We start from the raw sequence: 13,596 nt of genomic DNA, 5'->3' as shown, positions 1-13,596 counted from the left end.
AAAGAGATTCAAATGTGTAGGCTACAGTGTGCCTCCTGATAAAGTGAAAATATGTAAGTTGTATTAAGCGAGTGATGGTATAACAGGGCACAACAAGCTCATACATTTCTTATGCCTGTTTAAATGAAGTTATGCAGCCATAACACTTCAACTAAAAGGGAAATAGCAACTTGAAACTTCACAAGATTGACAAGATTTTATAAGTTCAAACTATGTGATTATTTAAAAATTGTATTAAAATAGTTTGCAATTTTTTTTATTACACCACAGTACCCTTTCAGAGGATAAAATGTAGTTTTCCTCCTCTCCCCGCTGAGGAAAAGTAAAGTGTTATTTTATTTAGGAAATTGTTAACATGAAATTAGGTGGGATGATTGTTTCATTACAAATACATGTGGCCTTGTGAGAGCATGTTTTTGAAGATTTAATGACTTTACGAGGCTCTGATTCTCTAATGGGCATGAGAATTGTCTGCAAAGAATAGAGTTTGGTTTACTGGTTTGCTTTATTTGAAGATCAAGAGAATTCTAGTCTGTTTGCTTTCTTCAGAATTTCAGAATCAGATTCAGAATTTTCCAATTCAACACATTATTAATAAAAATGAGATTTTGTTATCTCCAGCAAAATGGATTTAATTTATGTAATCTGTACTTGTTACTGCATAACATGCTCTGATTTCTGTGAAATTTATATTGAGTCTTATTCTTTTTATTAGAGTACGTTTGATTCTTAAGGATATATTGCCTTTTTAAAATTCTCATGGTGTGTCTTTGGTTCAGGTCATGGAAGTATGTACAGATGAAGCCTGCAAATGCTGACACTTTAGTCTTCTGTTGGTATTTGTCAATAAAATGAAAGTAATACCATTATTTTCTGCAAGCAAGGATAAATTTCTCCAAATTCATGTATATTTGCATACATGAATATAAAAAAAATATGAGAAATGGGAGCTCGCACTTGCAAAATATTTGAGGGAATGCAATTCAGTGGTATGAGTTTTTGGTATAATTTCTAGAATTCAAGAAGTGCGTGCTAAACTTTATTTGGTTGTGTCATTCTTACTTTAGGCCTGTACAAATTAGGCGTGACTTGTGTAGGTGTAGAACAAAGGACCCACATGGAGGTAGGCAGTCAGATTCTTGGCCAGCTGGTAGTGTAACAAAGCAGCAGCAGCAGCTGAGTGAGGTCAACTATTGTGCCCATTCAAACTGCTGTGCACACCTAGACATTTGAAGAATGGAAAATTTTGAAAAGATTGAAAACTGAGAAGGCAGTTATGGTCAGTTACACCCTGCTCCAGAGAAAGAAGAAGTATCCTGAAATATAAAGTGAAAAAAGAGAATGTCTTTTTAGGGGAAAAAGGAGGGGTGGAAACAGATTTGTGGAAACTATGCTGAAACAAACTAGAGAGAATAAAAACTACTGTGTATATTTTAACTTCATATTTGCTGTTCTTAGTTTTGCAGTAGCAGTTACTCCATTTTTATAATGCAAATAAGATAATCTTTGTTGTAATTGAAAGGAAAGGTGAGGAATGGTTCATACTATGTGCTATATTATGGTATAGTAACTATCATACTGCTTCAGCTGTTTTCACGAATCTTCTGAGTTGTGACCTGTCATCCTTCCAGAGGTATTCAGAAGAATCTGCAAGGCTGAAAGAAGTGGAGTAATACTTTCAAAAATCATGTGTTTCCTGTATGACATAATGAAACTTGACGCTGGTCTCTCAAACAACTCCTTCAGTTTGTGAGTTGTTCCACAAGTACATGTTGTGGCCCTACTTGTCACTCCAGTCTGTTTCATCACTGAGTGCTCTTGTAGTTCCACTGCTTTGCATGTAGTCACTAGTGAATGTGACCAAGCTATTGTATGTGAACTCTTGTTTTATGGGCTTTGACCAATAGCATATATTAATATATAATAATTATAGAGCATGTGTACATGTGGAACCAGACTCCTTAAAACTGAAATGATCCATATGTGTATTTCTCACAAAGTGCATATGTACTTCTTTGCAACCAGACTGATGAGGACTTTCTTGCATCATCTTAAAGACAAGCCTTCTGATGTTCTCAGGTCAGTAAATATGCTGGCAAAAGCATCTTTTGTGTTTACAGACTGAAAAATAAAGAAACTTTTTAGGAGAATTTGGTACACGTGAAAGTGAAAGATACAAAATTCATAGTATGGGAAACTAATTCTGTGTGTGATGTGCTACCTGGTTTTATACTGTGACTTTTACAATTGTTTTGTTGGTTTACAGACAAAGAAAGTCCATGTTGTTCTTATGACCAAAAATACACAATTATATTAATATCCAAACCACTAATCTTTCCTCAAATTTTAGTTTTACTAAGTTATTAAACATTTATTATATCTATTTTATTCTTAAATTGAGGAACTCTGTAGAAATGTGTTTTTCTCTTAGACACTGCTACCTTTTTATCTTTTAATTTGAAATATTTGACTCTTTATCTAAGCAGTTTAGGCAAAACTAAGAAACAGTGATCACACTCAGTGACCTGTTCTAGATCTAGATTGGGAAGGAACTTGAAAACGAAGGTTATTTGCATACAAATTAGATGCATTTTTTATAAGACTAATATCCCACTAAGGAGAGAAAAGTCTGGACTTTGTCAAAGATTCTGACTTAATACAGTTTTTGACATTTCTCTGTTTTGAGATTAATTGAATCAATACTGTGACTGCCAAAATGTTTAGTTAAGAGAACCTTGTTTTCAATTTATGCTAAAAATAGTTCTAAAGTTGGCAGAGGCACTCTAAGCTCTAGAAACTGTATTTGTGTTTGAAATTCACTTGCCATCTGTTCTTTGCATTTATTTTAGTAAAATATATATTTTTAATCACTTTTCACGAAATATTTTGGCTCAGTGTTGAAAGTGAGACACCAGAAGTACTAGCCAAGTAGAGTCATAATATGGGAATTTGCAGAACAAGTTTCCCATAAAGCTGTCAGTGCGCCTTCTATCTGATCTGCAGCATTATTTATGCAGAAAAGTATGACATGACATTTTCTAACTAGCACTTTTCACTCTGATAAAAACTGATGAAGGTCAACTTTAGTTTTCATTTCACTGTAGTTAATAGCGGGTAAATCGGTGTCTCTAGAGCATTGGTGTTACTCTCTATGTAATTATTGGGAGCACCTGTAGGAAACCTTAAATGACTCAGATGCCTCTGGCTTTTGGCAGAGCAGAGAGCGTCTGGAGCCTGAGACATCTGCTTCCTGGAAATAGTCAAGCTGATAGAGTAGCACTATATGCAAAGCCTTTATAGATTTCTTTTATTTTCTGTTTTCCTTTTTCTCTTTTGCTTCTATACATTCTTTGTCAGGAAATGGCAGCAGATAGGAGTCTTTTGGACTTGAGAAAGGAAGTCAGTATCTTGTGCTCACCAGAGCCATATGTGGATGTGAGATCTCTATTTTAACACAGTTGAACTCTTGGTCAGGAGCATAAATACATCATTAGTATTTAACTATTGGGAAAGATACAGCCTAGTTGTTACCCAGTTCTTTGAGGATCATCGTGACATGTTTGAGAAACCATCGAATGCCTTAAAAGCATGCCAAATATCACTCTGTTCTGGGAGTCTGGAGGGTTTCACTGCACACGAGTCACTGTTGTCCCTTTCAGCTCCATGCAGCTGTTTTCTGTGAAGCGTCTATGCCACGTGCAATTTCAAGCAGTACAAGATACAGCCACCAGTGCAATACAAAGTGGTCTTGTCCTGATATGCATCATAACAGTGAGAGACAGCTCAGCAAATAAAAGTTGTATTGCTTTTCTTGCTTGAAGCATATTTGCTTGCAAACTTAATGCTATTGCAGTATTGTCTTAAGAAATGGCTGCTAAAGAGTTTCTACTTGACCTTTACAAAACAAGCCATTAAAAACTACCATTAATAAGAGACTCTAGAAGGCTTTTCAGGATTGAGTATATTGGAGTAGATGGCATGGCAAAGCATGCATTGAGAAAGTGGCTATCAAAAGAATCCAGTCTTGCAAGGTGACTGCTGGATTGGGTTAGAACATCTGAAAAATACAAACTGCCCCTATTAAGGGACTAAAGTATACCCATACCAGCCTGAAAACAGTTTTGTCTACTAGTTCTTTGAAAAACTGTGTAGTGAGAACCTTGCTTGATCTGCTTGACGATCCAGTCCTTTGTTTGGTGGGTACTGCAGCAGAGAATGGACAAGAGGAAGTGATTTCAACCTGCTATGACTCAGAACCTTCTGAAATGGCAAGAAAGAGGGTATTTTGACCTGCGTCTTTTTATTTTTGTGAGTTGTTTTATTTCTCTTATACTTGAGCAATTTTAATGCATCATTCTGTCTAGATGTTTTAGAAATAAATTGTAAGTGTTTAGTTATCTGAGGATGTGAACTAGCAAGTCTGTTTCAGAGGCACTGGCTGAAACCTTGCTTGCTTTTTTTTACATTAAGTGGTGGAAGCAGTATCTTTAATTCTGGGACTTCATTAGTAGAATCTCACAATTGAAGATGAAAATGAATTCTCGTGAGAAAAGAAGTCTGGATTTTTTTTTAAAGCTGGATTCATTATATTCGGTTTGTACAAACTAAATTTGTTGGAATTTTTCAGAACGGGGGGTAGGGACTGAAGTGCAGCTCTTGTTACAATGAGAAGAGTTTCTTTTATGCTCCATTCCTAATGTGGTACACTTACCCTTTGGTATGCATTATTTCCTAAATCAATAAATAAGCTGTAATGGAAAAGGTAACATTTAATAAGGAACGACATTGTATGTTTGTTTTTTCTTTTAAGACAGCATAATATATCGATTCTGCTATCAAACCTGTAAGAGATTAGTTTAAATTGCAGAAGCTGGGCAATAGGTTCAGTTCGTATACATATTTTTTTATTGTTGTGACTATTAAATATCTTCTGTTAATTAATCCTTTTTTTCCCCCCAACTTCCAGATAAATCATATGGTATTCTAGGGAAACAACAAACTGTATTAACGGGCATCAACTCCATAATTATTCTTGTGACTACATAACAGGGACATATTCATGTCATTCCTTTGTGCAATAACTTTTGCAAAGAAGTATTTTTAAACTGATCATTAATTTTATGACCACAGAAATGAGATGCAAAATTTATGCTGTTGTCATTGGCACAGGTTCAAGGCACTACTGACATTATGTGTGATTGGAATGGAATGGCTGCCAGCTAATGAGTCTATAGACATTTGGTTTGAGCATGCTTTGCTTTTAGATATCTGATTAGGCAGCAATGCTTTCAATTATGCCTGCAAATTGTATTGGGTATATTTACCTGATGCCCACTGTTGCTTTGTAGTTCAGTTTTCTATTGCATAAGTGCAAGTTGATTGCTTTTCTTTAATTTATTGATCTTTTTTGAGTGTATTTTTAGGTACTTGGCACCTGAAGACAGTAGTGGTTTATGCTGCTCAACACTGACTCCTATGACTGTTCAAGGAGTAACACATGGAGCTTCAAATGCAATCCTATGTGCTCTTACTCCATAGGTGGAGTATAAACTGCAATGCAACCTGTTGATGGAGGATGATGTAAAGTGGAGGGAGGGCAGAGATTATTCAGAGTGGGATTATTCTGTGCAATGTAGGAGATTGCACAGAATCAACAGGAAGCCTCTCTGTGAACTGTCGGGAGCAATGGCTTTATATATTAACAGCATGCACTTCTAAGACATCTTTTAACCCTGACAAAATTGGAGACAAACTCCCAAGGATGATACCAGAAAGCAGTCATTCTTTTATGTAAGCACATAAACATTGTGAGATGTTGCCTGTTAAAACTCCAGAGCACATTGAGTCAGCTTTCATATCAAAATGCCTGCAATTCTTCTATACAAATTCGATAATTTAAGGATTGCATTTTTCAATGTATAATACAAATTTACAAATACATTTATTTAGTCTAAAATAAAAAATGGAAGATTTTTTTATTAATCTAGCCCTGCACGACTGCAGGTTGCTTGTACCTCTGTCTGCTGTGCGTCACCTATTCTTCACATTTCTCACTTAAAGTGTCGGTACCTGAATGTAGTATTGTGTGACATAGGATGTATGTATTTGTTCTGGTTGTCTTTCTCGGTGAGAGCTTTTTTCATATTTAGGATTTAAAACCCAGGGAATGCTTTGAAGACTACAAAACACTGAGTGTGTAATTTCTTCATAATACCTCAACATTTTTCAGTTGTTTTAAGAGCACTTTGGATTTTGATATTGTAGACATAGAACAGATAGTTGTTGTATTACAACTTTGAATTCAATGTTGCCATCATTTTTATTATATACCTGTGTCATGGTTTAGCCCCAGATGGCAACTAAGCCCCACATAGTCATTCATAGCTCATTCCTCCTGCTGGCATAGAGGAGATAATCAGAAGGGTAAAAGTGAGAAAACTCATAGATTGATATAAAGTTTAATAGATAAAGCAAAAGTTGCACATGGAAGCAAAGCATAACAAGGAATTAATTTATCACTTCCCGTGGGTAGGCAGGTGTTCAGCCATCTCCAGGAGAGTAGGACTCCATCTTGCATAACAATGATTTAGAGAGACAAACATTATCATTCCGAACATCCTCCACTTCCTTCCCCCTGCTTTATATGCTAAGCATGACATCTTATGCTATGGAATATCTCCTTGGTCAGTTGGGGTCACGTGTCCTGGCTGTGTCCCCTCCCAACTTAGCCCCAGCCATCTCTCTGGTGGGGTGGTGTGAGAAGAAGAAAAGATCTTGACTCTGTAAGCGCTGATCAGCAGTAACTAAAACATGACTGTATTATCAACACTGTTTTCTGCACAAATCCAAAACATAACCTGATACATGCTACTGTGAAAAAAATTAGCTCTTTCCCAGTCAAAATCAGCACAATTTGGGATAGGTGTATGGTGAGCCCTAAACATGTATGCATTAAAAACTCCCTTGTTTGTAGATTATCTGGTTTTTATATGAAAGTAAAGCACAAATGTTTACTGAATTTTAAATTCTAAGCATAGTTGGAAAGTGATAGTACGGTGACTTAGTGGAAGAGCAAGGTGGCAGTGCAGCTATGCAAACTTACGTAAGAGGTATGTATTGCTGAAGAGGACAAAATTCTCCTGGAGATATTCCCTCTACATGTATACTCATGTATTTTTCATCCACGGGTGCTATTCATTCAAATATACTAAGGTTTACCATTCAGCCCATGATTTTTGAGTGCTGGAGCGTTGTGTTTGTGGAAGTGTATTCCTCTAGAAATATAGCCTAATACTCTAAATTTATGCTGGCATTTTCATGATGGTGAAATTATGTATGTTTATGCATAGCTGATGAGAGGACTTTTTTGATTGATAACCAGGGTTTACATATACATGTATATTCTATGCATTCTAGTACTAGTAAAAGTTTAGGACAGGAAAAGGGTGGAACAACTTCTGCTATTGTGTATGTTGTAAATATCATGTCTACTCTTTTTATATGGAGTCTCTCATCTAATAAAGATATATATATAGGCAGAGAGAGAGACAGGCAACTGCTCTCTGGCATCTAAGTGTGAAAGATGATCTTGCTGGTTGTAAATAAGGCATAATATTTTCTGTTCTTGTGCCGTCGGCTCTGTGATTTTCTGTTTGGAGGAAGAGGTGAATCCTGGAGAAGGATAATTTACTTTTGATTGGTTTGACAGATGCGATGAAATGCAAATATTTTGATCATATTAACACAATGACTGGCATGCTACAGGAAGAGGGCTGTGTCAAAAATAAATTGGAATCAGGTTCAGTTCAGAGCAGTTGTTAAATGGCATGAGAGCTTGAAAAGAAGCTTTCCCAGGAAGAGCATACTAAATTAATCAAGGGAAAACCAATTTGATATTCAACTACCTTGGGATGTAAAAGAACTCCAGCAAAGCAAGTATCAGGCCTCATTGTCATATCTGTGTAGAAAACTTGGTGTTCTTTGCAGACAACTGTGGTGCTTTCTGTACATGGACTCTGAATTTTCCATGAATTTCCATTATTAAATAGGAAGGGGTAAAACTTGCAGCCATGGCTAGGCAATCCTACTGGTTAATGCAATTCCTGTGTCTGTGGAGAGTAGTTTCACTGTGCATGGGGTTTATTTTGGATTTGGAGAAATTAGTTATCCAATACAGTGCTCCAAAAGGGAACATGTGAACAGAAGTATGTCTAGAGGTCTTTGAGTGTATGTATATACAAAAAGGCAATGCCTGAACAATTTACTGTTGCATCAGTTTTATGAAATTTGAGGGTCATTTCATCCATTGGTGCATCAACTTTATGAGTCTGGTTTGGTGATTTTTGTCATATTTAGTTTTTCTCCTTTAGCAAGACTTGATTTGTTTTTTGTTTTTTTTTCTTTCTTTTAGGAGCAATGTTTTTTTCCAGCTCTTCTTTGCCTAGATGTATTAAGCATATCTGAGAAAATACGCTGAGTTTCAGGAGGGAGAACTTATATTTTGTCTAATTAGATGAAAGCCTTGACTAATATTGATTTCAGTTTATCTTTCCCAGACCTTCACCTTTATGCATGACTCTGATCAGAGTGCATTAGGTCAGCTGGTAATGTAAATTTTGTATCTGTTGTAGTGGGGCTCTCAGTTGTGTAAGAAATTCATTAACAGAATACTGCATTAATCTATAAGTTCTGTCAGAAGGTGATTCCACCTCCAGTTTCATGGGAGGAATACACATACAAATTTGCAAAGCAGTGCCTAATTACAGTGAAAAGAAGTGAAAGTGGGCAGAGGGTGACAAACTGCTGCCAACACTAGTTTGGCATTTCCTGAGAGGGAAATTGCTGTTGCTCCATGCTGCACTCAGACAGGTAGAACTTTAGAGCCTCGCATTCTCCTTTTTTCCTTCTGCCAGTGCTTTCCCTTGCCCACCTCTTTGCTGCGGTATGTGTTTTGTTCACCCCTGTGTAAGAAGCTGCCAGCTGTGTGATGCTGGGAGCGTCTTCATTATATGACAGCATGTAGGGAAACTGCTCCAGCAGCATGTGTGCGGCCAGTCTGAAGGTAACCCTTCAACAGCAGCGCTCCCAGCTGTTCTGGAGCTTAGGAGTGTCCATGAGAATCTGTTTCAGATAGGAATTGATATCCTTCTTACTACTGAAAATACTTTTATTCTGTCTGTATTTGCATGATACACTACTTAACCGGCAGTGTATTTTTGACTTTTGCAGAACTTGAAGATGAGGAAGAGTCTGAGAACTCTCTTTCTTCACCCCCTGATAATGTCTCAATAGCATCTGACCGATATGATAAAGAGGATGAAGCACCTTCTGATGGTATGTGACAGTGTTTACCTTAGAATGTACTAGATTTGCCAGTTTTCTGTGAACTCTTGCAATCTGATCCTCATGATGTGAATGTTAGTGCTGGAAAATGGATAGATAAGCATCACAGCTGGACAGTTTTCTTACCTTTACAAAAACCTTTAAAGGAACTGAAGAGCTCTCTCTAGTGGTCCTACAGCATAGTGAAGCTGTCTCAAATTTACATGGTGTTTTCAAACTCATGTTTTTGGATAACAAAGCATCTTCTGTAGATGCCTGTATTTTTAGAGATAGATCAGTGGCTAAAACAGTGTGAATAGTCTTAGTAACAAATTGTTTGTTAATTCAACATTATCAGATTCTTGCTTAATTTTATTGTGCTACTTAATGGCTTACTGTATTATTTATCTAATAAATAATGAAGCAGTTTATGTGATTGATACTTTTCTGCAAACTCCATGCAGAACAGGTTCATAAAATATTAAATTAATTATTCCTACAATGTTTCCTTCCATTAAGACAGTCTTCTGTACAATGTTTTTGTTATATAAATTTTAATTTTGAGTTTGCATTTTAAAAAAACCCCAACCCTAGGCTCCATAGCTATTTTCCATGTTTTTTTATTTCGTATTCATTAAGTTTAATGTTAAATGCAACTGTTCTGAAGATATGAACAATTGAATATTTCAACAGCTAACAAGCTTGCTTTAGCATAATATCCATATTTTTGAGATTTGTTTATTGTATACATAATATAAATACCTTCAGTGGATAATATATGGCAATAAATTAAGTATATGTACAAATAAATTAACAATGTATGTTAATTTGTGACATTAGAAGTTAGATAGACTTAGTAGTGAGTGATTTTTTCTGACATGATGTGATGATCAAACTGTGCAGCTCCATCTCGAAATACAATTGCTGAATGAAAATATGTTTCCTGCAACATAGCACTCCACATTTTATGTTATCCAGATTATTCCCTTTGGAAACATAAATTGCTTTTATGAGGTATAAAATTATGTCTATTGCAGAACAGGGATAAGTCAAGTACATGCATAAGTGATAAACCTTCTAACCACTGATTCAGAATAACACAATTTTTTTATGTCCAGAAGTCTGTAAAATGTGTAACAATAATAATCACACTTTTTTTTATATTGAGCTTATTGCATGTTGGCAATGTGACCTTCTATTAAAAAAATAAACCCATGTCTTTTTGCTCTCTGTTTGAAATGTAATTATCAGTCAAATTGTATATAGCTTTTATAAAACCCAAGCTAATTTTCAGAACTACAGATGAATGCAACTTTCTATGTATTTATTTTTGCTTACAAACATAATCTTAACATTATTTCTAATTGTAACTTAATAACATGGTACTGATTGCATAAGGGGTATGTGACAAAATTATATGACTATTTAATAGGAGATATGATTATAGAACTGTTTCAATGGCTGAAGAATGCTGACACAAGAGTATGTGAAATACCACAAGTTTGTACAGATGAGTGATTAATTTTTAGCCTATTTTGGAAGTTATGAAAGTAGGTATAATAGCTGCTGAGCAATATCTTGGCTGATTTGTACTTGTTTAGGCAGAAATATAGTGGATGTGATTCTATTATATTTGAGGTGATTTTACCTTACTCATCTGATCTTTCTGTATGTCATGGTAAATCCTCTTTAATTATCTAGTGAGAGTGCAGCACTAGGAAAATTTGCGAGAAGGTGGTAAATTTTGATCTGTGAATATTTTTATTTATTGGAGTAGTGTTCCTGTTTTTGTCTTTGAATGTCCAGTGTCTCATTCTCAGACCATTTATAGTCTGTCATTCAAGTCTAGCCACTTAGACTATATTTAAAATGTACATTGGGAGAATTTTATAAGAGATGGATTGATCCCCAGAGGTGCCTTTGGTTCAGTTCCGATAGGCATGAATGGGTGTTTTAAAGCTTAATGCTGTATTTTTTTTTCTAGCAATCTGTTAATGTTCAATATTTAAATCCTACTCAGGAAGCTGGGTTTGTAAGGTAGGTGTTTGATCTTACATGATTGCCAGTTCAGTTCAGCAGGGCTCTGTGCAGGTCTAAAGCCTAATTTGTGCAGGATCAAGGCTCTGAGCGTTAACAGAGGGCCCGATTTGTACGTAACCAAACTGAAGTGATTTTTATTTATGCTCAAAGTCCATTCATATTTTTGTGTAAAACCTTCTATATGTATTTTCTGATAAAAAACACCAAAACAAATCAGGCATTTCTTTTTATATACCTGAGTTAGACTAGAAGGTTTGTATGACTTGTGAAAGTGTCACTATTTGGCTTTGCAGCATTACTGTCAAAACATAATTTGTGAAGGCACCCACTTGATAACAGATAAAGAATTAGTGTATTATGTGTATGCTACAGTCATTGTAAAATCGTGGCGTTTTTGTGTGACCTTTGTCTAATGGTGTATTAATTACAAGAGAGATAATCCATTTAACAGTAAGTATGGGATAACTAAATTAGCACAGGTCACCTAAAGGCCTTTTGTCAAATCTGATTGTTATGTTGTCCTTTTGACTTTTACCTTATGGTAGGCACTAACAAAGTATCTAAACTTTGATGGATTATAAACTCTAAACATGATATGTATTTTTCATAATGCTAATGTAATTTTCTAGGTACTGAAAAGGTCAAACCCCCACGTCTCTGTGTGCCTTCTAAGTCTGTCTTTCCTTTTAATATTTCTTTTTCTCTGTTTCTCTGGTTCAAAAGTTCACTCAGTTCCCAAATGGCCACCTAATTTTCCAGTTATTCCCCCAAGCCATATGTGTTTTGGTTTCTTTATGGTTTATTAGGTACTGTAGGAAAGTAGCATAAGTTATATCATATAATGAAATTCAAGCACACTTCAGCGATGCTTTGACTTGATTGCTGGCAGCAATTAAATCACAACGAAGGAGAATGATACATAGGCTTACACATCCAGGCACCCTACAGAAATTGGAAGAGGAATAAACACAACAAACCCCCCAAATAAAGTAACGAACCCAAAAACAAAACAGACCAAACAAAACAGCACTGCCAGGCACTCTGATCTTAACTTGATTTTTTTTTTAATTGGCTAACAGGCTGATTGATAGCAAAATCATAACTTGCTGTATGCTAACAGGCAGAGTTCACTTGTAGGTTATTGTGAGCTGATAAAGGGTTAGATGGAGTTTTGATTTTTGCATTGGTCCTTGGTACACCAGATTAATGGAATTTCAATGAGAGACTGGAGTAGTCACAGCTTTGTCAGAAAAACAGATGGAGATTCTATAGCCATGTCTGCTCATTAATACCAGTTGCCTGAAAGGTGTACTACTTCTCTATACAAAAGACTCAACATAATTGATTTTTGAGCATGGTATTTTTTCCACTTATTGATGACTAGGTTTCTTGCAACTTAAATGACAAGTTTTTGTATAGTACATTGTATAAAAATGTTATGTCTGGTAATTTCTTACTCCCCTTCCATCTGTATTTTCAAAATGTGTGTAGTGGGAAATATGTGTGTCTTGATTAGTTAAAAAGCAAAACATACCAAAATGCTTAAGGATTGAAATACTAGGACTTTATTTCAAGTTGGTAACAAACTTAGGTTTGGTTGAGATGTTCATGGGGAAAAAGTTACTATTATTCATTTACTTTTCCTGTTTCTTAGAGTAATATTAAATATACATTCAATGGCAGGGTGAAACTTTTGTATTTAACAGTGTAATCTTCTTGTATGATAGAAGGGATTTTTTAATAGTAAAATTTTTTGGTTTATGGTAGGGTATCTTGATTCCATAGTAGGAAATTACATTAGTATTAAAGGAACAAACTTTCTGATTTTGTAAGTGAACCTCTGAAGAAGACATGTCTGTTTAGCTCTGCAGGGAGTATGTCACTGGATAATAACTGGATCTTAAAAGATCACAGTGAATGCTGTGATGCTTCCATTTGTGTGGAAGGTCTGAAATGTTGCCTTGAGTATGTAAGGATGAGAGAAGTACTAAAAATGTGTCTGGGGACTTGTATGCTCTTCTAACTATTATATTAGGCTATAGCTTATGAATAAAATATGCTTTTTAGTAGAAAATTCTTAAATAGCATGAAAATTTCATATTAAATTTCCCCATACTTGAAGTGGAGGAAGGTAGGGCTAAAGCAAGCAAAGCAGGGCATTTGAGTAACTGTGAGGAAACACAATAAATAAAAGGGTTGTGCTTTAACTGTTTGTCATCAAAGTGCAGTTTTGAA

At 35.5% G+C, this 13,596-nt stretch overlaps 1 protein-coding gene across 4 annotated transcripts in view; it reads left to right on the top strand.

The window, feature by feature from the left end:
* Window positions 1-13,596, top strand: part of SKAP2 (src kinase associated phosphoprotein 2) — a 119,380-nt gene that overhangs the window by 13,463 nt on the left and 92,321 nt on the right. For all 4 annotated transcript variants that reach the window (XM_071560980.1, XM_071560979.1, XM_071560977.1 and 1 more), the window contains one exon: window positions 9,229-9,333. In XM_071560980.1, the coding sequence (XP_071417081.1) occupies window positions 9,229-9,333 (105 nt within the window). The remainder of the gene's footprint in view (window positions 1-9,228; window positions 9,334-13,596) is intronic.

Source organism: Pithys albifrons, chromosome 7, assembly GCF_047495875.1.
Source record: "Pithys albifrons albifrons isolate INPA30051 chromosome 7, PitAlb_v1, whole genome shotgun sequence".
NCBI lineage: Eukaryota > Metazoa > Chordata > Aves > Passeriformes > Thamnophilidae > Pithys > Pithys albifrons.
Note: the sequence above shows the minus strand (reverse complement) of the source record. Positions and strands in the feature narration are given on the sequence as shown.